The 26152-nt window shown below is 39.0% G+C and overlaps 4 protein-coding genes across 4 annotated transcripts; 2 read left to right on the forward strand and 2 right to left on the reverse strand.

Moving 5' to 3' along the window:
• The first annotated feature begins 548 nt into the window (after window positions 1-548).
• Window positions 549-2328, forward strand: LOC116298724 (uncharacterized). Its single transcript, XM_031707262.2, has one exon. It carries the CDS (start codon window positions 711-713, stop codon window positions 1215-1217), a length of 507 nt encoding a protein of 168 aa, XP_031563122.1. The 5' UTR covers window positions 549-710; the 3' UTR covers window positions 1218-2328.
• Window positions 2305-8684, reverse strand: LOC116298722 (hsp70-binding protein 1). Its single transcript, XM_031707261.2, has 8 exons — window positions 8386-8684; window positions 5432-5593; window positions 4864-5047; window positions 4662-4719; window positions 4432-4595; window positions 3800-3961; window positions 3249-3463; window positions 2305-2725 (listed from the first exon to the last, which is right to left on the reverse strand). The coding sequence occupies exons 1-8, from the start codon at window positions 8482-8484 to the stop codon at window positions 2639-2641; spliced, it is 1131 nt and encodes a 376-aa protein (XP_031563121.2). The 5' UTR covers window positions 8485-8684; the 3' UTR covers window positions 2305-2638.
• On the forward strand, window positions 5736-23331 carry LOC148912779 (sorting and assembly machinery component 50 homolog). Its single transcript, XM_089026516.1, has 16 exons — window positions 5736-5768; window positions 6770-6841; window positions 7238-7339; window positions 7995-8082; window positions 8680-8786; window positions 9587-9679; window positions 10287-10327; window positions 15787-15874; window positions 16555-16683; window positions 17138-17209; window positions 17654-17737; window positions 19721-19791; window positions 20409-20476; window positions 20780-20926; window positions 22447-22585; window positions 23286-23331. Exons 1-16 carry the CDS (start codon window positions 5742-5744, stop codon window positions 23329-23331), a joined length of 1374 nt encoding a protein of 457 aa, XP_088882642.1. The 5' UTR covers window positions 5736-5741.
• LOC148912780 (uncharacterized) lies at window positions 11052-12471 on the reverse strand. The gene has a single exon (XM_089026517.1). The coding sequence runs from the start codon at window positions 12229-12231 to the stop codon at window positions 11452-11454; it is 780 nt and encodes a 259-aa protein (XP_088882643.1). The 5' UTR covers window positions 12232-12471; the 3' UTR covers window positions 11052-11451.
• Window positions 23332-26152: the final 2821 nt, after the last annotated feature.

The following is a 26152-nucleotide window of genomic DNA, read 5'->3' on the forward strand; positions in this document are numbered from 1 at the left end:
CAAGCCATTTTAGGGGGAGTGAAGATTTTTTACAAATCGCTAAAATAGCTCGAAATTACTACTTAAGACCAAGGACGACGTAAAAAACACTTCATGTGAGTAAGGCTTAGATTTTCTTTTTTTATTCTTTAAATAACATTTCGCTCTGAATCCTCGTATGGGCTTCCTGTGGTTTAGAAGGGAAAAGAATGGGGGGAAATATTTTCATTCAATCCAAAGTTCTGTCACCGAGAAAGACTGATCTGAAACAATGCATAATAGACCTAGGGGTTATTATATTACTCCTTTGACTATTTTCTTTTTTATTTAACTTGTATTCCCTCATGAGAATAAGGGAACACAAAAGAAAGTGTGCAAGGGAGTCTGGTAGAAGAGGTCAATGACGTCATCGTGCAATCGTCCTAGCGCCATACTCACATACATTTTTTTGTAATATAATATATAAGGTACATGTACATTGCTTGGGCTTCCTGTCCTCCATTTGGAGCAGGTAATGAGATTCAAAGACCGTTTAACTATTGCAAGTGGAGCTGTGCAAGTGATAGACACCCTACCCTTCCAAATACCCTTATGGGCTACCTGTGTTTTGGTTTCGCTAGTATGTACGTCTTCCTCTGTTAGTATCAATTTTATACCAGTAAAAAACTAATTTTCTCACGCGATCCACATCAAAAATCAAAACCGTCAGCCCCTAATACGACTCTAACGCCATGGCAGAGGATCTAATCAAGAGTCTCAACCTCCAACCACATCCCTATGGTGGTTTCTTCAAGGAAGTCCACCGATCGACACAAGCAGTCAAACCCTTGGACGACCGCGAGGCCAGAAGTGCCTCCACATGTATCTATCTTGTCATGAAGAACGAAGACATCGATCCCTGGCATAAAATCAAATCAGAAGAAACCTTCTTCTACCATAAAGGAACGTTTTTGAAGCTATACACCATCGATGAAGAAGGGAAACTCACGACGAGAATTGTTGGAGATACCACCGTTGATCCAGAGGCTGAGTTTGCATGTGTTATACCAGCTGGGGTTTGGTTTGCCGGGGAACTCGTCGATAAAGAGGATACTTATGGTTTTTTCAGTGTTGCTGTGAGTCCAGGATTCCATTATGCTGATTCAGAGGTCGCTCATGTTGAAAAGCTTTGTGAGCAATTCGCAGATCATAAAGAACTGATAGAACGACTTCATAAGGACCCCCCGAAGGCCGAGTAAGAGCGATTCAAGTCGCGAAAGAAAATGCTGCTTTATCTAGGCATTTATATATTCTCATATTCGTTATGTTTACAAAATGTAGTTAGTTTAATTAAGTTGGTGGGTAAAACATGTTACTAGTAAAGCCTGGTCAAATATTAGTGTTAAGGAGCAAAATCATCCTACCCTCCCCTCCCTAGAAAAAAATACCAACTATTATTCTCTACTTTCACATCCCCATAATACTTTGCGTCTTTGGGGGGTAACCAGAGAATAAAGACCCACTTATTTTGCGGAAGGCTGATCAGAGAATGTTGACAATACCTTGTTTGGTATCCAAAGATAAAATGAAGAAGTATAAAACAGAAAAAGATAGAAGCTTGAAGACGTTTAAGGTAAATTTTTTCGTAAGTCAATACATTTTCTGTAAGACTAAAACCCTTGATGATCTGTATATGCAAAAATAACTTAGAATAAACTGATAATCAGTATTGTACAGATAAAATCAGGTATAGTATAAATTCAATTAAGAAACCTTTCAATTTGGGACAATTTTTTGATTGGTTACCCCCCAAAGACGCAAGGCATTATGGGGATGTGAAAGTAGAGAATAGAGCGCATACAGTAAAATAAAGTAGATACTGACAAACTAAATAGTAGCTATTTAGTGAATATTAAATGCTATCACTCAACTTGAATATTCATTACACAAAGACAAATTCACAAGAGACCATTTGCGTCTTTTGTATAATGAATGTTCTGGTTGAGTGATAACAACTATTAGTCACTAAATGGATACTGTTTGTCAGTATAAACTTTATTTTTATTTCCTTGTTTTACTGCATGGCTCTAGCTTCATATGCAATGAAAATAATACTGAAATAAATCAAATAGTTCCTTGTTGGTTGTTGTTACATTCATAATAGTTTGTTTTATCAACCATTAATTCAATAAATATGTTCTGAGCTTTCGGCCTACTCGGCCATCCTCAGGGAAATGAAAAACATTACAATTAAAAAAATTATATAATCGAACAAAAATATTGCAAATTCCTTATCATTTAATCATATTTACCGTTGTTACCATAAGGTTAACAATATTCATCATAAATAAATGAAAATCTTTCTTTCAACTTTTTATTATTTGCTGTAGAATAAAATTTTAGAGTTGTTTTATTAACATGACGCAATATTTTTATGAAACCATCATCATCCACCATTTATGGTGCCTGCCGGAATATCGAGCCCTGATTGGATACATATTCACTGGGGTATGTCGAAGAATTTTAGTTTCGAGAGAAGCTTTGCATATTATACACTGCTGCACAATTTCATCCTCAAACTTGTTCTTGACACAAGTTTTGCTTGCACCAGTAGAAAGCAGTTCTATGTACTTGTTATAAAACTTTTTTGCGACAGGAATAGGGAAGGGGGTAGGAGAACCTATCTAGAGCTTGCAGCATCATCTTGTGTGGTTTTGTTGTCATGGAAGCACATCTGTTTTAGTTCTTTACAGTATTGTATTTCCTCCTGAAAAGAGGTATTACAGAAATAAAAATGGAGAATGATAGATAGAAAGAAAGACAATGGATGGATGGATGAATATAGATGAAATGCATGAATAGATGGATTTCATGGGATGCATAGATGGATGGATGTATGGGATATGGATGGATGTATGGGATATGGATGGATAGATGGATGCATAGATGGATGGATGCTATATGGATGGATGGATGCATGCATAGATGGATGGATGGATGGATGGATGGATTCATAGATGGATGCATGCATGCATGCATGCATAGATGGATGGATGGGTGCATAGATGCATAGATGGATTGATTCAATGGGATGGATGGATTGATTCAATGGGATGAATGGTATTGTGGATTGATGAATGAGAACATGAATGGGTGGGATAGAACAAGTGGATTGGTGGTAGGATGGATAGGATGTATGCATGGACTAAATAGATTGGTGAATAAATGGCACATGAGTGGGTAGGAGGGCCATTAGATCAGATGGAATAAAATAAAAATGAGTACTATACCATATATGCTTCCTTATCACGTTCATTCAGTTCATGTACTTTACTGTCCAGTAGCTGCTCTAGACCAAGTTCTGACCTGCGGCACTCTTTAACTGCTCTAGGATTATCAGTAACCAGAACCACAAATGCGTTGAGTACATGTTCGTGAAACGGCTCTTGAGGTCCTTGCAACAAACCAACAAATTGATCAACCATTCCCATCTTGACAAGAGTATCTACAAAACATAAGTTCAGCTGATCTGAGTGAAATAAAATTACATCTTTGCAAAACTGAGATGTGAAAAATAAAATAATTGCAATAAAAAATATCAATATAAAACTCATGGACTATTCTGCCCCTGTTATCAAGGATTTATTATCTATTATTTCAAATTTTTGACTGCCGGCAGCAAAAAAACAAATTTCAGTATGCAACTTGGAGACACAGAGTTTGCATGTTTATGAAAACTGAAGTAAGCAAAGAAAATTTTCTACCTTAGTTTGTTCAATACAAAAAAAAACTTGGAAAATAAATACAGTAGTGTCGAAGAGTTGAAGAGTGTACAATGTACCTTTATGAGTCAGATCTTCAGAATAGCAGATTATGTTTCTAATTAAGAATGCAGCCTTGATTTTAACTTTTTCAATGCTTCCTTGCATTGCTCTCATGAGGACAGAGAAGCCATCATTATCAATGAATACTTTCTCTCCAGGCTGAAAATTTGTTGTTAAACCTGAAGAAAACATGAAAAATATCAAAATATCTCATTAAAAAATCAAGTGAATATCAAGCAAAAGCATGAATTCCAAAATACGGCCACATTAAAAATAACCAAGCACAGATTAAACAGACCTTTTTAAGCAATGTGTAGTTCCAGAAATTTTTCATAACCCCCTTCCCCACAGAGAAATTTGGAATTTCCGAGGGGTAGCGGGGTCAGAGAAAAAATAAATTTATAGAGTTTGTATGGAAGAGAATAGAAATTTCTTGGGATAGGGGGGTCTGAAAAAAATTCTTCTCAGTGTTATCTTGAGAATGAGATGCTTATTTCAGCTGTATCCATATTCATCTCTTCCTACTAACAACCATCGAATAAAGAAATAATACTCTAGAGAATGAAACTTAGTCTGAAATGGGAAAGGATTCTGCTCAAGGAAAAAGGCTTTACTCACACATAGTCATGAACTTGGGCTGTACACTTACTTGATAAAGCATATAAAGCTTTAATTCTAACTTGATCGGCAGGGTCACTGTCCAATAGCTGTAATAGTGTAGGTATGACACCCATGTCTGTCAATGCCTTTTGACTGTAAGGGTTATTTTGAGATACTACTGCTAGTACGTCAGCTGCTCTCCAACGTAATTCACTAGAACATAAAAATAATAATTAATTATGCATATTATTATACACATTATTAATACTTTAAAATTACCTTTGACTATCTTTGAGATATCTTGCAACAATAGGGAAACCTCCAATTTTATGAAGATCTGCGTAAATCAAAAGTAAACAAATTTTGAGTTACAAATTTGGTATACTATGTTATCCTGACTGTGACCAGTCAATAAACTTGGATCTACAGATTTTGAATAAAGTCTATATACTGCATATTATATATATTGTCAACTACAAACCATTAGCATTATCAATAAGATCAACCATGGATTCTAATTGCTCCAAAGCAGATTCTTTGGAGGCAATAGCATCCTCATCTTCATCATCAGTTTGTTTTGACAGAACATCAAGACAAGCCATCATTCTCTTCACAAATGTGTCTTCACTGAAGGATGATATTGCCTCTTTTAACCATTCTCTTCTCTGAAAATGAAAATATGATAAATGGAATCAGGAATGCTAGGAAATAATTATAAATTACACTGTACTTGTTATATGTTTATTTGCCAATGAGCATTCTTAAGGATATATCATTTGTATCAACATTATCATTACTATTATCATTATCATGTACTCTTACCAGCATCAGTGCTATCTTCATTAACATCATCTACATCACCATTATATATCACCATCATCATCATGTATTATCATCATCATCAACTCCATTATCATCATCATGCATCAACACCATCACCATCTTCGTCAGCATCATCATCATCTCCATCACCATCATTATTTTCATCAATATCATCAAAGTCATGTCATCACCATCATCATCATGTCATCATCATCATGTCATCATACCTCTGGATTCATTTCTTGAAACGCACTTGAATCTTGCGTCCCATCTGCCTCTCCAGTGGTCAACTTCAGCAACTCCTGCAAATTCCTAGGCACTCTAGGCCTATCTCTATCCCCTCCGTCCGCCATCACGCGAACAATGTCCAACAAACGTCTCCAAAAATACTTCAAAAACAAGAATTCACAACACGTGAAAATCACAACACGATAAGAACTGAGCAGAGCCTGGTGACTAGAAAACAATAATACTGATCACCAAATGGTTATCACCGCTGTTCATGCATAAAATGAGTTTAATTAGGACAAATTCAACATGGCGGATTTGGACTATGAAACACAGGTAAAATTATCCAGAGTTTAACACCTTTCCACTACATACTTCTTTCTATATGACAATAGAACATTTATACAATCTATATTAGATTTCATTCGCAGTATATTTTGCTTTTTTTATGGCTGCTAGAGGAATATTTTGAGGTTAGAATGAAGCGCGCACGTTTGATTTTTAACACGCGCTGGCGCTGGAAGAAGATTTGTTTATTTTTAAGCTCTGATTTAATAGGATTGTTGGTTGAAAATATTGTTAATTTTCTCCAATTTGTTGTGACGTTTACGTATAAAATAGCAAAGGCAAGCTCGTGTACTCAAGCCAGACCACAATGCACCATATTCGCTATCTCACAACACCGTATAAGGCATGAAAGGGGGAAAATAGTTAAGTAGATGACAATGCACACTGTTTGCTATCTCAGAAAATGTTAGATAACATTTGTTCAGTATGTGCATAATCAGATACTCCTGAATTTTGCAAGTGGGTAGCCTCTGGTACAGATAATAGCATGTGCTGCAAATGTATATAGTACATGCTTGGGATCATAGGTTTGATTCTCAACTGAACTGCATATATTTGCTTGATGTGTTGTCCTCTCACTTGCCATGAGAGTTTTTTCTCTCAGAAGAGTCCCTTACGGGGAGTGATGGTTGTAAAATATATAACCAATATTTATACTAACTGCTATTAGTATAAACCTTGTAATGGTCTGTCACAAATCCTGCCCTCTGATTGGCTGAGCTCTGAGCTACTAGTGGTGTATTAGTGATAGAACATCAGTAGCGAAAAGTAGCAGTTTTGAAGATCAAAACAATACAAAAATTAATTATTTCTGTCGAATTTCAACATTGTTTGTATTCATTTACTTTGACCTATAAGTATGCTTATACTAAAACAATTAGATCTGTTATCCTCATGATCTATAAGTCATACCTTTGGCCTCACTCATGGTCTATTGACTCATAGACCATTCAATCTGCACATCTAATAATTATTAATTATACCCGTAGGATAATTCAGGGGGTGGTGGAACCGATAGCAGTGAAGATGTCAGTGATGCTTATAGCTACCTCTATATGCCAGTAAGTAAATACAATGTATCCTTAATACTCCAGTTTTGGGTTATCATTTGCTAAGGGTTTGCCTCAATTTTGTGTAGAATATTCATATGTTCCAGTGTTGGTCTGTGGAATTGCAAAGTGTATTGTTGAAGTTTGTTGTGTCCACAGAATCCACAATAAATAGAGACTTTGATGTTATTCGTCCTCGTGCTTTATTCCTCACACAACTAACTACACACACGATTAAATTACATGTACATGTCATGTGACACATGGCGTGACAGCTGGAAGTAATCTGGATATTACAAAGTTGTGCATTCTTTACTTTAACTGTTGGCATTTGTGAATATTTTGACACTGATTCCAGGCTAAGCCTGAGAAAATGAGGAAACATTTCTGAATTATCTGTGGTTTCAGTCTGTTGTAGATCGTGTTCATATTGAAGGTCTTAACAGAACCAAGACAGAGTTCCTTGTTCCAGAGCTAAAAAATATCCTTGATGCTACCACCTTTGGAGAGGTATGGTAGAGTGGAAGTACTGAATGTGTCATCTTCCTTATTCCCTCTTTCCCTCTTTCCCTTTCTTTCTTTCTTCATCCCTCCCCACAACCTGCTGTATGTTTAATTCTCAAACTCATTAATGATTCATGAGGACAAGACAAAAAAAATTACTAGCATGAAGGAGGTTTGAAAATGGGTTTTTGAATTTGAGCAACTTATGCTTTAAATTCTTTAAGAATTATTAATAGTTTGAGAAGCCATATCAAGCTCTGGAAAGAGTGTTTCATCCTTTATCCAAACACCTTGAAGTTGGTTAAAAAAACTTGGCTCTGCCTTGCTCACTTCTTGGCGTTTGGAAATCAAATGAAATCTCTTTCATGTGTTTGATGCGTTTCATACACCGTTCTCATAATGGCTGACAAGTGAACGAAAACGAGGTCAACCAGTCATTAGTTCAAAATAAAAGATATAAAAAGCACAAGAAATGCATTTATAGAAAAAAGTATAGAAATTGACCTTTTGTTTAGACCTGAATTCGCGCTATCCACCTTTATTTTGAATGAGCAGCCTTGCTCAGCCTTGCAAGATGACTGGGTGACCTCATTTCCGTGCCCTCGTCAGCCATTATGAGAATGGTGAATTAAATACTGTGATTTTGTGTTCCATCTTTCAGGTGGTTGCTTTTACGCTTCAAGCAAAAGAACTATTAAACAGTTTAGATATATTTAAGAAGGTTGATGTATATATAGACACTAGCCAAGGTGGGTTGCATGCAGTACATGTAAACAATTTTTATAGCAGTTCAAGAAGGAAAAATGAAGGATAGAATGAAGGAAAGGAAGGAAGTAAGAGATTAGCTTAAAATGAATTATTTAAGTGTCTAGTCGTTCAAGTGCTTTTTCACTAATTGGGGACACTTTTTACTCACTTACACTATGAATACATTTAATGTTCTATGTACACAATGCTCAACTCACAATTGATTTTTATGGAGGGAGGAAACTTGAGAACCTGGTGAAAACCCTTATAGCATAGGAAAGAACACAACATCAAAACAAACTCACTTTACATATGGTGTCCGCATGGCTTGAACCAGTGACCCTAGCCTTTGGAACCACAGGGGGGACAGACAACACATTAGCAGCATAAAGTACTCCACACATACTACCTATAAGAGAAAAGGAATAATAGTAAAGGAAGCAAGAAAAATGGAATGGTGTGAACAAAAAGAAGAGGAAGAAAGGAAAGGAGAATGGAAGAAGAGAGGAGTAGGAGTAGGAAAGGAAAAGGGAATGAAAGAAGGGGAAAATGAAATGGTAAAGAAGAAAAGATAAAAATTGTGGAATTTTCTTTTTTAGGATCAAAAGCAAGTCCTAATGGTTTTGATGTGACTCTGACTGTTCAGGAAAAGAGATTTGTTACAAGTAGTGTTGGTACACAAGTTGGGAACAATGAAGGATCTATGGTTAGTACATCGAAAACTATTCATAGTGTCATGATGGTGATGGATGATGATGATGGATGGTGATGATGATGGTGATGAAGATGATGATAATGATGATGAAGAGGGCCACAAGTTTGTAAGCTTTTGCTTTTGGGTGTTACCCTCTTTAAATAAAGTATATTATTATTATTATTATTATTATTATGAAGATGTTGATGGTGATGGTGATGATGATAATAGGGATGGTGATGATGATGATGGTGATGATGGTGATGAAGATGATGATGATGATGGTAATAATGATGATGATGATGATGATGATGTTGATTTAATAGGGATGGTGATGATGGTGATGATGATGATGATGGTAATAATGATGATGATGAAGATGATGATGATGTTGATTTAATAGGGATGATGATGGTCATGAAGATGATGATGATGCTGATGATAATGGTGATAATGTAGAAACCATGAAGGTGATGATGATGATTGTGCTGATGATGATGATGGTGCTGATGATGATGGTGATGATAATGGTGATGATGATGGTGTTCAGGGTGATGACCAAGATGATAAAGGTGAAGGTAATGAAGGTTTTGATGTTGGTGATGCTGGCAGTGATGAAGGTAATGATGATGAGGAGGAAGAATAATAGTGATGATGATTGGCATTTGCAATTTCAATGATGGTAAGATGACGATAACAACAAACATGAGAGTAACATCTACTAGTACCTTCCATTAAGAAGACTTATACCCATAACAATCTACATCTACGTTGCATCAAATATCGTACCTCCCTATTTTTTGTTGTTTCAGGTTTTTGGAGCAAAACTAAATAACGTATTTGGCAAAGCTGAAGGACTGAAAGCTGATCTTGGGTTTGGAACAAAGACAAAGTCATCATACCAGGTAGGAAACAATTCCTGCAAGGGATTCCATTCTATCAGGGTGACAAAGACGGGGGTTCCCATCACACTTCACACTGAATTTTTAAACCAAATCATCCATCATGGAGCACTAACGTTGGGAGGGAGCACGTGCCCCTGGGCACCCCTGCCCAAATTTGCTTTGTGCATCAAAATTGACAAAGATGGGGGTTCCCATCACACTTCACACTGAATTCATAAACCAAATCATACATCTTGAAGCACTAATGTAGGCCAGGGGGCACATGCTCCCCCCCCCCCCCCCCCCCCAATTTGCTTTCGGCAAATTTAATTAATTCATGCAGGATTCCTGTGGATTTGTTGGAAAGAAGGTACATTGCCCCTCCATTAAACAAGACCTCGCTATGCCCCTGTCATGGAGAAAATGTTTTGACCTATTATGCATTACACATAGCGTTCCCATATGAGACCATGCATCATGATCATGCTTGCAGCTCATTTGGGAATATAATCACGATTTATGCAGCTAATTTTGGCGCATAACATGTCCAGCAGAAACCCTTTGCCACCCTGTTCATTTTTGGTGATGTATTAAATATTGATTGATATCATTGTGTTTTTATTTATAGCTTGTATATACCAAACCAGTCTCCATAAACCCCAGTAAGAGGTATGGCATATACATGCTTAGTTTAAATCTATTAAGCTCATTCGTGTATCACAGCAAGAGACAAACACAACAGACCTAGGCTTCAAACTAGGCGAAAGCCCAAAGATAGAATTTGTATTTAGAACCTGTAAAAGATACCCTTAAAGCAAAGGAGAGAACGAACAAGCAACTATACTCACATACGACACTGAGTCCGGCAGGATTTTAAAACCAGGAGCATTGGTGAGAGGCGTGAGTCTAATGGGTTGGGTCGCTGGTTTAAGTCCTGCAGTCGCAACATGTAAATTGAGTTTGTTTGATGTGTTGTTCTCTCCTGTGCCACGAGGGTTTTCTCCGGGTTCTCCGGTTTCCTCCCTCCGTAAAAATCAACATTTGAGTTGAGCGTTATGTGCAGAGAAAATTGAATGAAGTGGTAGTGCATGTGAGTGAAAAGTGTCCCAATTAGTGTTAACTTGTCGTTACGATGGAGAGTAGGTGCCTGGCAAAGCGGTAGGCGATGGCAACTAGCTGGCAAGAGGTAACCATGGCAACCAAGCCACGGGTCAACCTCGGCACCTGTCACACTGCTTACACAGTGGAAGTAAACTACTTACCTTGTCCAACCAGAGGAGGGTGGGCGGGGCAAAACCGCGATATGAAGGCAATGGCTAACAGCAACTCAGCTACAGCAACCACGAGGCCTTAGGCAGCAACTGCGCATGCGCAAGTCTCACACCACTGGCCAGCACTCCACTCCCAGTTAACTTTGCTTAAATTTAACCACATTTAACTTGTCGTTACGATGGAGAGTAGGTGCCTGGCAAAGCGGTAGGCGATGGCAACTAGCTGGCAAGAGGTAACCATGGCAACCAAGCCACGGGTCAATCTCCATTACTCCTCTCCAAGCATTTAGTGTGGTGCTTGGAGTTGGTCGACCCGTGGCAGGAGCCATGGGACCGACCAACACCCAAAACTGCATCTCCAAGCACCAGCAGTCGCTGCCTCTCCAGTTGTCACGCATGCAGACACAACATCCATAGGTAGTGTGGTGTACGCGACTCAACCCAGGTGGCAATGGCTAGCATGAGGGCAAAATTGACAATGTACAAATGGTGGCCAAGCTAAAAGGATTCCACTTACCAAAACTAAGCAAGTTTACCAGAGGCATTAATGATTACTTGCTGAGGTGTTCTAATATACTGTTTATAGGCATCACTTTTCCAACGGCCCAAGACTTGGATTAAATGATCTGGTATACCCACTTGAGCCGCTGTAGTTGCGGCCCCAATACGGAAGCTATGGCTTGAAAAGTTACCAGCTACACCTGCTGATTGTAGAATAGCCCTGAGTCTGTCAGTGACCAGCTGCCTAGTCAGTGGCTGACCATCAGCCAGCAGGAAGAGTGGGCCTGGAAGATTACCACGATATGCTAAATAGTTCAGCACTGCTCTCACAGCACACAGGGATGATGATCCGCGACCAACATACACATGACAACCCTGACGAAACGGATCCGTTTTTGAGGCTTTAATGAACAGTCTTAAGCAAGAAGGAGACCCTGTAGAGTCCACGGTTATGTCCTGCACAGTCAGGTGTACATCTGGATCAAATTTTTTAAGCGAGGGGCAAGTAAATTCGGCTGAGCGAAGGAAACCAAAATAAGCCAATGAGCAAGCAGCCCAAAACATGCAGTCATTGAACGAAGATAGAACCAAGCCAGAGTGTACTACTCTCAGGACCTCTGGAGTAACAGGCAGTCTAGACGAAGAAGAAGCGACGCCTTGGGTTCGCTTAATGCCTTTTGTCACTCTTTGGAGCCGCAAGCAGTTCTGAAGTGGATCATCGAAACCTTGTTCAATATGGAGGGAACGGACAGCTGACAGATAAACTTTTATAGAGGAATGACGCATCGACTCGGCCAGCATTGTCACAAATAAGCAGAGGGTCCATTCATCTGTGGGACATGGTGAGCCTGATGGGGATAAGCGGCCACTTTGGTAGCAAAAGTTGACAAACTTCTCTTGGGCGGTAGAATAACAGCGACGGGTGGAATGCGCTAAACCCTCAGATAAATAGACCAAACACTGATTATTTAGAGAACCGATGTCAGAGAAGACAGAAGCTGAGCTGGGACCTCTGCTGGGTATAGGTTGGCGTTCGGGGCCAGAGAATGGAAGACCTGCATATTAAAACGAGAAAGAGCATCAGCTATCCCATTACGAATACCTGCCACATGTTCAGCTGAAAAGGAAAAGCCATGACGGGCTGCTGCAAACAGAAGGCTTCGGAGTAAAACCATGATCGAAGAGTCTCTGGAAGTCCTGCTATTTAGGATTGCTACCACAGCTTCGTTGTCCACCTTAAACAGAACACGCTGCTTTCTCCAACCGTGACCCCAGATATGCGCTGCCAGTACGACTGGAAATAACTCCTTGTAAGCAATGGAGAGGGAAGCTTGCCGAGGTAACCACCTGCCATTGAACCAATCAGAATCGAGGAAGGCACCATAACCCCGTGTTCCTGAGGCGTCTGACCCTACGCAAACCGTAGGTGGAGGCTGTAGTGAGGGGAGCAGGAAAAAAAAACTTATCCCGTTCCATTGATTGAAAAAATCCAGCCACCACTTCAGGTCTTTCTTGAATTCTGTATTCAGGCGGATGGGGTGATCGTCTTTTCAGAAGCAACAGAGTAGATCAATCATTCTCCGAAGAAAAGTGCGACCTGGCCAAACTACCTTAGAGGCATGATAGAGTACACCAATCAGCGACTGAAGTTGTTTCTTGTGGCACCATTTGTAAGAAGACCAAGTTCTCAACAGTTCCAGGGTAGCAGCAAATTTGTCGGCAGGGAGACGCAGAGTTTCGGCCATTGTGTCAATTTCAATCCCTAAAACTACTAGGCAGGTGGATGGCCCTACACACTTGTCTGGGTGTAGGGGCAGACCTAGGTCAGCGGTAATGGATGTAGCGATAGCTAAATTGTTAGCACATAAAGCTGAATTAGGAGGTCCAGCTAGTATGAAATCATCTAAATAGTGGCGGATGTCAGGTATCCCATAGTTAGACTGAAGAATCCACTCCACTGCATTGGCGATTGAGTTAAAGATGAAGGGGGATGATCGCAAACCAAAGGGAAGGACAAGGTCAACAAAGTACTTTGACCTCCATCTCATGCCCAAAAGATGTCGGTCAGATGGGTGAACTGGGACATTTCTGAAAGCACTTTCGATGTCGAACTTAGCCAGCATAGCCCCCTTACCCAGTTTGGAACCCATCTTAACTATATCGTCAATTCTAATGTATTGCAGTGAGCACTCCTCAGGGTCGATGCCATCATTAACACTGTGGCCAAATGGGGAGGACAGGTCAAAAATTAGACGCCATTTTTCTGGTTGACCTTTCTTTGGAATCACGCCAAAACTGCTTACTTGAAGAGGAATAATGGGAGGGGATTCAAAGGGGCCAGCCACCCGCCCCAATCTAACTTCCTTGTCTAAATACACATCAACGACTTGAGACTGCTGATATGCTGAAGCTTTGTTCTTCTTTGATGATTTCAACTTGACAGACGACTTAAAATCCAGTTGGAAACCATCTTTAATGCCATGCAGTATAAATTCTACCCATTGCTGATTGGGGTGATTCTGTAAGCCATGGGCGAATTTATCATAATTCAAAGAAGAAATTTCAGCAACTGAAGGGAGGGGAAGGCTGGTGCCTATGAAACAATGTATAAATAGATCAACAAATGCCCCCATAAATGATTAAGTCAACATTAAATGACGTACGTTAAGTTCGACGCACAATGTAGTGTCTAAGTGATATTCAACAAACTAGAACGAAAATTAAAATGGTGCTGTTCTCTGAACTTAATAACACAGCCTTGAGTCCAAAGTCACATGCTTAGTGGTATTTTCTGCGCTTGGCCTCGGACGGATTGACAGAGCGGGAACGTTCCAAATTTCTGGGCTTGATCGGCTCTGGGCATGCACTCTTGCGATGGTCCCCTTCGCAGCTACTGCAAGCATGGCGGAACCGACATTCGGGAGAAGGGGCAATGCACCGACCAGCATTCCAAGAGTGGCAAAGGACCCTTGAGGTCAAACTACCTTGGGCCTCCCTCCCCCCTGCTGTAGTTGAAGCAACCACTCGAGGGCGCACCTGGGCACCTGCAGTGTTAAAACTGTAAAGTTGGACATTCATTGTTGACCACGTTGTGCATTTCTCAGCAGCAGCATATTCTCGAAACTCCCGATCATAGTTCAGCCATGCACTGCCACTAAACTGTCGGTATGTGTGCAAGATAAGGAGCTTGTACTTGAGCACATCGTCTTTGCGGTTGGGAAAATATTTTCCGACGATTAAAGAATAAATGGTGAAAGCTTCCACCCAAGATGTAATATCTGAAATTTGCTTTTTGTTTTTTCTTGGCGGTGTTACAAAGGATGAGGCGGCCATCGAAGTGCAGTTGTGGCTCTGGTTCTTGAGAGGAGATGTTTTCCGGCAGCAAGTCCTCAAGATGAACAAATTTTCCGGCAAGAATTTGGGCCACCACTTTGTAGGGAACGGGAGAATAACCAGGACCCACTACAAACGGCTGGTTAAGGGGGGGCGTGTTCCCCAGGAAATTTTCCGGCGCCGAAAATGACGAAGACGACGTCGCGGCACTTGGGACAGTTACGGGCCGAGGGAGAGTAAAAGGCGATACAAATGAAGGTACAGATAAGGCAGACGTACCTGAGCAAGATGGCGGAGGCAAATAAGCCGAAGACGCAGTTGATGAAGAAGGAGGCGACCCGGCCATGGATGTCCACGGCATAGATGAGCCAGTCTGGGCCAATTGGTTAGTACGGTTGGCCAGAGGCATCGAAGAACCCTCGTTGTTCTCGGGCAAAGATCCAGAACCCGCCGATGACAAGGCAACGCCTGCCGCTAGTAAAGCCGAGTTGACCATGGCCGCCAAAGGTGCTTTTAAAGCTTCTACTACTGATGTAACCAACTCAGTAGACGGCGCAGTAGATGTAGGGACGCCATTACAAGCCGACTCAACCGAAACTGGAGGAGCCAGCGAAGAAGAACAAGAGGTAGGAACCATGCTGTCCAAGCTATTGCGTGTGTTACGGGGCATTTTTTTTATCGACCAAACAATTAACACGAGGACAAGGAACAATGGAAAGACAATCGTAAATAGACGTCGAAACGCTGGAAGAACCACTAACAATAAGGATTGAGAAAGGATGGCTTGAAAAAAGGCGTATAAACCAGAAGCAAAACCGCGATATGAAGGCAATGGCTAACAGCAACTCAGCTACAGCAACCATGAGGCCTTAGGCAGCAACTGCGCATGCGCAAGTCTCACACCGCTGGCCAGCACTCCACTCCCAGTTAACTTTGCTTAAATTTAACCACATCAAAAACGCTAAAACCACTAGACACTTTAAAAAAGTGATTTATTTACTCTTATTTATTTATTGTTTTTAGTTTTCAAGTTGGAGTGCAAAAGGCCACAACAGATTATCCCACCAGTTCACACAAAGAGCTGACGCATGGAGTTAATTTTAGCTACACAGTAAGCATAACCACTTACAGGAAGTTTGTTAATATGTGAAAATTGGCATATTTTAAGCCAAAACTATTATTTGTTATGATGAATAATGGGGGCAACCTGACTCCAAGAATCTGTCTTGAAATAAAAGTTTTTTTTGCTGCAATTTCCTTTCAAATTTTAAAAATGGGTTTATAATTTGAGGAGAATAATTTAAAATGACTCTAGTCATTAAAGGATATTTGAGAATTCAGCACATGTTTTTCCCTAGAGTATCATTTCTTTATTTAATGGTTGCACATGAGAAGACACATGAATATGGATGCGACTCAAACAAAGAATCTTATTCTCTAGACCATGTGTCATTCCCTAGAGTATCATTTCTTTGTTTAACGGTTGCACATGAGAAGACAAATGAATATGAATACAACTCAGATAAAAAATCTTATTCTCATGGGCACGTGTCATTCCCTAGAGTATTATTTCTTTGTTTAACTGTTGCACATGAGAAGACACATGAATATAGATACAACTCAGACAAAGAATCTTATTCTCAAGAGAATGACACAGGGTCTGAAATAAAAAAAACTTTATGCTTGACCTAATTTTACTAAAATACTCTGAAACCAGGGTTGGGAAATATAAAAACTATATGTTGGTAATATACAGTGTAAGTATTAAATGGCAATGTTCTTTAATTTTAGCTGCCTTCAAACCTAGGAGTACATACCATTGGATGGGAGGGAGTGTGGCGAAATCTGACTGGGATGGAGCCAAGAACCTCTTTTAGTGTTCGTAAAAATGCAGGACATTCGTTGAAGAGTTCTCTGACAGTAAGTAGAATTTGTAGAGTTATATACATGTATATACTGTATGTGAAGATATCTCTTGAATCAATCCTCTCTAGCAATGATGATGGTGATGAAGATGATGGTGATGATGCGATGGTGATGATGATGATGGGGATGAGGATGATGGTGATGAAGATGATGGTGATGATGATGTTAGTGGTGATGATGATGAAAATAATGATGGTGATGATAATGGTGGTGGTGGTGATGAAGAAGATGATGATGATGATAATGATGATGGTGATGATGATGATGATGGTGATAGTAATGTTGATGGTGGTGATAATGATGATGGTGATGCCGATGGTGGTGATGATGGGGATGATGAAGATGATGGTGATGATAATGATGATGATGATGATGATGATGATAATGGTGATGATGGCGATGATGGTAATGATCAGATGGAAGATGATGTATATATTTCTTCATACAGCATATGCTTGTGGCTGATACAAGAGATCATCCTTCATTCCCAACAGAAGGATCATTATTCAAGTTAACCCAGGTATGAGGCTTACATGTTTTGATGTCTGGAAGCCTGTCATTAAAAAAACACACTGATTTATTTACATCAGTGAGTGTGAAAGGAGATATTGAGGTTAGCCTTATTGTGGATATCTCCTAGGATCGAATTAGAATTTAGTAGTTGGTTTTTGCGAAGGGAGGGAAACTGGAGAACTCGGAAAACCCTCAAAGCACAGGAGAGAACTAACAAACAACTTTACTCACATACAACACCAAGCTTGTCGCAACTCAGGGCGCATTGGTGAGAGTCGAGTGCTCTCACTGCTACGCCACCCATAAAGGATGGTGGGAACATAGAATATTACTGGAATATTATATGCTGATGTCTGATACAAGAGATAGTAACTTCATTCCCTACAAAAATATTGTTATTCCTGTGAAACTTCTTTCTAATTCTCCCCTTTTTTCTCGTATTTGATACAAGGAACTTGCAGGCCTTGGTGGTGATGTCCAGTTTTTAAAAAATAATATTGAAACACAGAAAAATGTTGAAATACGTGAGGATGTTGTGAGTAGAATAACTTGATTCTTCATTCTTAAATTCTGACTTATACTTTTTTTTTTTTTTTAATTTTTTTTCACGGCATTTATAATTATTACTTGAAAACAATACAACAAAAAATCTGACTTATACTTTATAGCAATAGTAATAGTAAGTTTTGCAGTTTTTAAAAATGTATAACTTTTTCTACAGCTTTTTTTGGGCTTCATTGTTAATATTTTATGTATTGTCAAGTACAGTATATACTTATTTCAATAAAGTTAGTCACCAAAAACCTAGAAAGCTGTGATCGCTGAGAATCATGGGGAAATGTTTTATATCCAACAAGTAAAGCTTTTGACACAAACTGCAGCAGTTGAGGATACTCATAGGAGGTTAACTTGTAACTGGTAGAAGATCTCAAGTCCATCAACAGTTATCAAGTGGTCGAAACATGTAAAATGTATCTATCCATAATCCTTGTTGGTCTCAGCTTTGTAGCTTTTCAGGTGACTAACTTTATTGAAATAAGTGTATATATCTTATATTTGTATATCTTTAAAGGTATGACGTTTAAAACTGCAAAACTTACTATTACTATCATGTCTACATACCAAAACCTCAAAGTTACAATGCCGACAATGTTTGAAAAGATCAAGAAATTTGAATAGCCAAGAGTCTGTCGCCATTCAATGGTTTCATTTTCTATTGTTCTCAAAAAACTTGCACTGGCTTTTATTAGATCCTATAAAGTAATGCTATAAAGTATGTCTTATTTTTCCCCCTAAATGTGTATGTTATTTTGTATGATTTCCAGGAAATGTGTATGTTTTTTGTATGATTTCCAGGAAATGTGTATGTTATTTCATATGATTTCCAGGAAATGTGTAGTGTATGTTATTTTGTATGATTTCCAGGAAGTGTGTATGTTATTTCGTATGATTTCCAGGAAATGTGTACTGTAAAGTAAAAAAGTACCTATATTTAACGTCGGTAGTTCCTTCAGTTGAAATTCAACTGCTATCAATGGAAGCCGACGGTACGCACTTTACCCCCTCTCTCCATCAGTGCTCTGTTTTAAGAGTATTCAAAGCTGAAGCTACACGGATTAGAGAGAAGTTGAAACAGATGCGGAGATCCTAAGGATCGAACCGTGGACCTCAAGCTTTGAAGGTCGTGCACTAACCAACTGAGCTACGCCTGCTCCTACGCCTGCTAATGTATGTTATTTTGTATGATTTCCCGGAAGTGTGTATGTTATTTTGTATGATTTCCCAGAAGTGTGTATGTTATTTCATATGATTTCCAGGAAATGTGTACTGTATGTTATTTTGTATGATTTCCAGGAAGTGTGTATGTTATTTTGTATGATTTCCAGGAAGTGTGTATGTTATTTTTTATGATTTCCAGGAAATGTGTACTGTATGTTATTTTGTATGATTTCCAGGAAATGTGTACTGTATGTTATTTTGTATGATTTCTAGGAAGTGTGTACTGTATGTTATTTTGTATGATTTCCAGGAAATGTGTACTGTATGTTATTTCGTATGATTTCCAGGAAATGTGTACTGTATGTTATTTTGTATGATTTCCAGGAAGTGTGTATGTTATTTTGTATGATTTCCAGGAAGTGTGTATGTTATTTTGTATGATTTCCAGGAAATGTGTACTGTATGTTATTTTGTATGATTTCCAGGAAATGTGTACTGTATGTTATTTTGTATGATTTCCAGGAAATGTGTACTGTATGTTATTTTGTATGATTTCCAGGAAGTGTGTATGTTATTTTGTATGATTTCCAGGAAATGTGTACTGTATGTTATTTTGTATGATTTCCCGGAAGTGTGTATGTTATTTCGTATGATTTCCAGGAAATGTGTACTGTATGTTATTTCGTATGATTTCCCGGAAGTGTGTATGTTATTTCGTATGATTTCCAGGAAATGTGTACTGTATGTTATTTTGTATGATTTCCAGGAAATGTTTATGTTATTTTTGTATGATTTCCAGGTTCTCTCATGCTCAGCACAAGGTGGTATAATGAATGCGCCGCCCAACACGAGAACAAGAATTAATGACAGGTGATGTGTCCAGCTTGAATATTAATATTTGAAAAGCTCTCCAATCAGGAATGCCTCCAATGCAAACTTCTTTCAATCTTATTAACCTCCTTACCCTGGCATAATGTTTTCCTATTCCAGACCATGTGTCATTTTCAAGTGTCATTCTCATTAATTCCTGTCTAATCCACTATCACACAAGTGTTTTTTTTCACACAAGTAATTTTTATTTCGCTGGTTAAGTACAATAGATCTCTTTAAATACCCTAGGAATAACGTTTTCCTATTTCAGAACATGTGTCATTCCCACGTATCATGTGTCATTCTCACGTGTCATTCTCACGTGTCATTATCATTCTTTTCTGTCTTTTCGACTCTCACACACAAGTAATTTTTATTTCGTAGGTTAAGCACGATATACCTTCTTTACTTTGGGCGTAATGTTTTCCCATCACATGCCATTCCCTAGAGTATCTTTTCTTTGTTTAATAGTTTTGCATAAGAAGACAAGTGAATATTGAAGTGACTCCAATCTTATTCTCAAGAGAATGACACGTGGTCTGAAATGGGAAAGCATTACGCACTAGCTAAAGACGTTTATTGGTTGATCTCAAGTATACATTTTGTTTTTTTCCCAGGTTTTTCCTTGGTGGTCCTTTGTCTGTTAGAGGTTTTCACATGAAGGGCATAGGACCAAGAGACAGAAGTGAGACTTTTGAACTCAATCAATCAATCAATTAGGCAAACAACTTTATTAATGTTTGTGACAAATGACAGTTTTCACTGACAAATCTGTGTCCCTCCATAACAGTACATAAAATATTTAGACTTAGTAATTGACTGGCACCTTGTTGAAAAACTTCATTTTGATTCCTGCTGTGAGCCCTGTGTTATCAGTACTAAAGTGTTTGTACCAGGGGCGTAGGAGAGGGGGGGGGGGGGGGGCACGTGATGGTGCAAAACCTGTATTTCGATATATTAGCTGTTATTTGGTTTGTGGTTTTTCTAGTGGATTCTCTAGGTGCAGAGGCATACTGGTCAGTAGGCCTACATCTCTACACACCACTACCATTCAGACCTGCCCAAGGAAGTTTTGGTGATCACATAAAAACACATGTGTTCGTTAATGCAGGAAATCTTGTATCAATAGACTCTTGTAAGTATATCCTCGGTTCTTCAGATGTTCCTTACTAATTGCCCTATTTCACTATGACATCACTGCTTGTTTATGTGGGGGATAGAATCGCCAAATCCAATAGAAAATTCAACAAAATTTGCTACTAGCAAAACAGTAATCTAAAATGCCCTGGTTTTCAAATATGATATGTGTTAATATGTACTAAAAAATATTCTGAGCGTTTGCTGGCAATTCTACTTCTCTTCGTGGATTGATACGGGTTTTAGAAAAATTTTCGGTGAATTTGCGTTGATTTGACCCCATCCGATGACCATGATCCTTTGCGTTTAAACAATAGATTGTTTAATATTGTTTTGATGTGACGATATAATGAAATAGGGCAATTCTTCGTTTGTACATGACGTCATAGTCGCCATGTTGGATGAATTTGACAAAATTGTTAATGAATTATTTTGTTGTATCATCCAACATGGCCGCCGTGTCTTGTTATTTCACTCCCTTTGGAATGATTGAAAATCAGTAATAGATCTTTTTACCTTGGGAGTAATTTTTACCAATTACAGACCATGTGTCATCCTCTTGAAAATAAGATTCTTTGTTTGAGTTGTATCCATGTGTATTCATGTGTCTTCTCATGTGCAACCATTAAACAAAGAAATGATACTCTAGGGAATGACGCGTGCCCATGAGAATAAGATTCTTTGTTTGAGTTGTATCCATGTGTATTCATGTGTCTTCTCATGTGCAACCATTAAACAAAGAAATGATACTCTAGGGAATGACGCGTGCCCATGAGAATAAGATTCTTTGTTTGAGTTGTATCCATGTGTATTCATGTGTCTTCTCATGTGCAACCATTAAACAAAGAAATGATACTCTAGGGAATGACGCGTGCCCATGAGAATAAGATTCTTTGTTTGAGTTGTATCCATGTGTATTCATGTGTCTTCTCATGCACAACCGTCAAACAAAGAAATTATGCTCTAGGGAATGACACATGGTCTTGAGAATAAGATTCTTTGTTTGAGTTGTATCCATGTGTATTCATGTGTCTTCTCATGCACAACCGTCAAACAAAGAAATTATGCTCTAGGGAATGACACATGGTCTTGAGAATAAGATTCTTTGTTTGAGTTGTATCCATGTGTATTCATGTGTCTTCTCATGCACAACCGTCAAACAAAGAAATTATGCTCTAGGGAATGACACATGGTCTTGAGAATAAGATTCTTTGTTTGAGTTGTATCCATGTGTATTCATGTGTCTTCTCATGTGCAAACCGTTAAACAAGAAAAGGATACTCTAGGATATAACACGTGGTCTGAAGTTTATTGTCATTAGACTATTATCACCACCATCATCGTTGCGTTCGTCACCATCATCATCACCACCATCATCATCACCACCATCATTACCACCATCATCATCATCACCAATATCATCACCGCCATCATCATCACCGCCATCATCATTATCATCATCACTTCTATATTTTGACCATATAGCAAAATCTAATATAACTACCATATATTTCCTAGCGTTACCATGGAAACAGCAGTTAAATCCTTTAGTGCAAAATACTCGTTGGTCGTGTGGCGTAGGTCTGGTGTTATTACTGGGCATTGCACGACTAGAATTGAATTACTGTTTACCAAGAGGGTACCAACGGACTGATAGGTAAGAATGGCTTTATTTTATGTTTCCCTACATTAGGCCGTTTGGTGTGCGGTGCTACATTTAGCTCAGGTGGTGTACGGTGCTACATTTAGCTCCGCTACGCTTCGTGCTTCTCCTAACACTTCTCTGGTGTTCTGCCAACCCCCGCGTGCACACGGCACGCGCGCGCGTTTCCTATTTCTTCATGGGAAGCACTGGTGGCTTAGCGGTGAGGGCGCTCGCCTGTCAACAAGGTGACGCGGGTTCGAGTCCCATTAGGCGCGGTGTCGTATGTGAGTAGAGTTGCTTGTTGGTTCTCTCCTGTGCTTCGAGGGTTTTACGGGTTCACCGGTTTTCCCTCGCTCCACAGAAGTCAACAAAAAGCCACTCTGTGTGTGGAAAACCAGGCGTTCTCTTAAAGGGTTTGAGGAAGAATCGGGGTTTTAGGGTTCCTGTTTCGACCAAGAGCCCGCTAGAAAAATGGGAACTAGCAAAAAAAAGGGAACGTGGGGGGAGGGGGAAAATTCTTCCCCTCCCTGCCCCCTCCCACTTCACTTCTTTTTTGCTCGGTTTCAATTCTCGCTCGTTCCAAAGTTCCCCCAAAACCCCGGTTTTTCCCCAAACCCACACTGAACGCCTGAAATCCTTTGTATTATATATTTTAAGACTTGTAAGAAATCAGTCATTGTTTGTTACGTTATTGTTTTTGTCTTTTTTTCAGGATTAACCGTGGATTACAATTTGGTCTTGGAGTGAATTTTTTATAACACTAGTTAATATATGACTGTTGTGTTTCCTAATGCAACCGTGTAGAAAAATCATCTTAGGGAAACATAAAAATTTAACTAAGACAGGATAGGAAAAGAATGATATTGTTTTGTCACAATCATTTACAAGTCATAAATACTGTAAGGATTTTATACATAGTTAACACGGATTGTGGGAACAGAAAATAAATACGAAATAGAAAAACAGATGTGTTTAGACTAATTCGTAGTCCCTCTTTCTCTTGTCTTGATTGGACATATCTCTTCTCTCTCTTCTCTTCTTCTTTCTCTCTTTATCTCTTCTCTCTCGTCGCTCGCTTCCTCTCTCTTCTCTTCTCATTCTCTTCTCTTCTCTTCTCTTCTCTCTCTTCATCGTCGTCTCTCTTCCTCTTTTTCTTCTCTTCTCACCTCATGACGGCCATCATCCCTCACTATGTTGAACAGTGGGATAAAATGGCCAATGTTTACCCCGAATTCAATCTTACTCTTGTCTATAAATGATGTGTTAAGTATGTACTAATTGAAGTAAAATCATATATCTAAGATTGAGCGCACAAATGAATGTTTCGTTTTTTTTGAAGCCTTCTCTCCTTACAAATAACAATATAAATAAATGAGAGTGTACAGTTTCCAATTAAATGAATGTACAGTTTGCCAATCATGCGAAATCTGCGCTAATTAAAAACGTGTTACTCGAGCTTCCCGTCAAATACCACCTTAACTTCTTTTCGTGTCCTCGCAACGAAAATTGACATTAGAATGGTTGCATATAGCTTATTTTTATTTTGCGTTTTCTTCTTGGGAATTCGAATTCCTTAAAAAAGAAGAAGGGAAGGAAGGGAATGAAATGAAGGAAGGAAGGAAGGAGGAAAGAAAGGAAGTAAGAAAGAAGGGATAGCAGTAAGAAGAATAAAAAAAAAACATTTTACAACAATCAATCCCCATGAGGTAGGCTCCACACGCACTACCACTACCTTCAATATTTACATTACATTAATTTTCAAATCACGTGTTGACTTTTACGGAGGAAGGTGACTCTGGAGCGAGAGAAAGCACTAGCTAATTAGCATACGTATACCTCTGACCATGCTGACGCGGGCTCAAGGGGCAGTGTGTGCAGAAACCGAAACTACTTCGTCCAAAAAGACGGAAAAAGAGCAGCAAAAATGAGCTTCTTACACGAGGAATACACACCAGATGAAGATGATCCTAAGTATTTCACCTTCGAGGTCTCTTGGAAGTGGCCAATAAAGGTAAAAGTTAAATATATTGATTTTTATGATTGTTTTTTTGCAACGTCCTTCAACCATTTGTGAGGTGTATGTTTACGTTGAACTAATCCCACTGATTGAAATTGTTGTCCTCTTATGATTAATTATTAAAGCACTTAACCTTAAAGGTCTCGAAAAGCATAGTGATGCAACTTATTTATGATGTTATAGTTTTATTTTCGAGGTTTTGAGGTAGTATTTACTTGCTTATGTTTGCAGACTTATGATCACTTTGTAACAATAAAAATAATAAGCTTGGCTTGGCTTCTCTAAGTAACAAAGAGGTTCCTGTAGATATTCGGTTACACAAATTTACATGCCTTTAGATATCCTGCCAGTGCCATTCTCCCATGACAACATGGTCTGAAATGAAAAAAATGATATTCTTGGTTTGCAATCAATCCCAAGAGAGCACAATAACAAAGGGATGTCCGCCATGTTGGAAGATAAAACAAAAGATTCATTTGAAAAATCTTTTGTCAACTTCTTCCAACATGGTGGCTATGACCTCTAAGCAAAACGAAGAATTGTAAATAAATATAGTCACACCAAGAAAGACCTTGGCTTTTTTTGTTATGTGGCTTTGTCCTAAGGCTTCGCAAATAGCACGGGCTTTGTCTTTCATAAGAGACCATCCACTTGGGCATAATTTTTTGCCAGTTTTCACATTAGATTCTGTGTTTGGTTATATACTATATCCAGGATGGATCAGGATTTTGTTCAGGGAGGATTGCTGGTCACAAAAGTTAACACCATGGAGGGTGTCCCCTGTAAAATCAAAGGGAAAAACAGGAAATTGCTATCTTTGAAGTAGGGCACAAAGTTGGAACCAGGGAGGGTGCGCACCCCCTGCACCCCTCCCCTGGGATCCTCCCCTTGATATTCATTGTGTCTTCTCAATGTGCAACTTTTAAACAAAAAAATAATACTCTAGGGATGACCCTGGTCTGAAAAGGTAAAACGTGGATTAGTCTTTAAAAAAACAACCATTAATCTCATTCAATAAATAATGGCCTTATCTCTCTAGTTTTGGTGCATCTAGAATACATCATCAGATCTAAAGCATGTGGGGGGGTTTTACGACGGTTGAGGCAGTTGGCGACCTCTATTGCATGATTGGTATCTATAATGACAAAGCAGTGTAATGTCTATTTGAAATGAATGGGGAGCCAGAATCTAAAGTATTGAGGGGTGCATACAGCCTGCGCGGCCAGGGAGTCAAGGTAACATAATAGTGTATAAGAGTGTATATAAAGTACATATATGGCAGAAATAACAATGCATAGCAATCCTTTGGGACATCAATCCATTCCTTTTGATAGTGAAAATGGGGTGCAATTGTGGTCTAGGTTGGATACTAACATTTTAAAATCTATCTTACATGGTGTTGTGAGATAGTGAAACATGGTGCATTGTGGCTAGGTTGGGACTAACATCTTTTTTAAATCATAATCATACATTGTGTTTTTGTGATACTGACATGGTGCTTGTGTCTAGCTTGGGTACAAACGTCTTCTGTTCAGCATATCTTAATCTGGTGTTGGAAGAAT

Source organism: Actinia tenebrosa, unplaced genomic scaffold, assembly GCF_029948245.1.
Source record: "Actinia tenebrosa isolate PJP-AT-01 unplaced genomic scaffold, QUT_ActTen_1.0 PGA_scaffold10__47_contigs__length_13832649, whole genome shotgun sequence".
NCBI lineage: Eukaryota > Metazoa > Cnidaria > Anthozoa > Actiniaria > Actiniidae > Actinia > Actinia tenebrosa.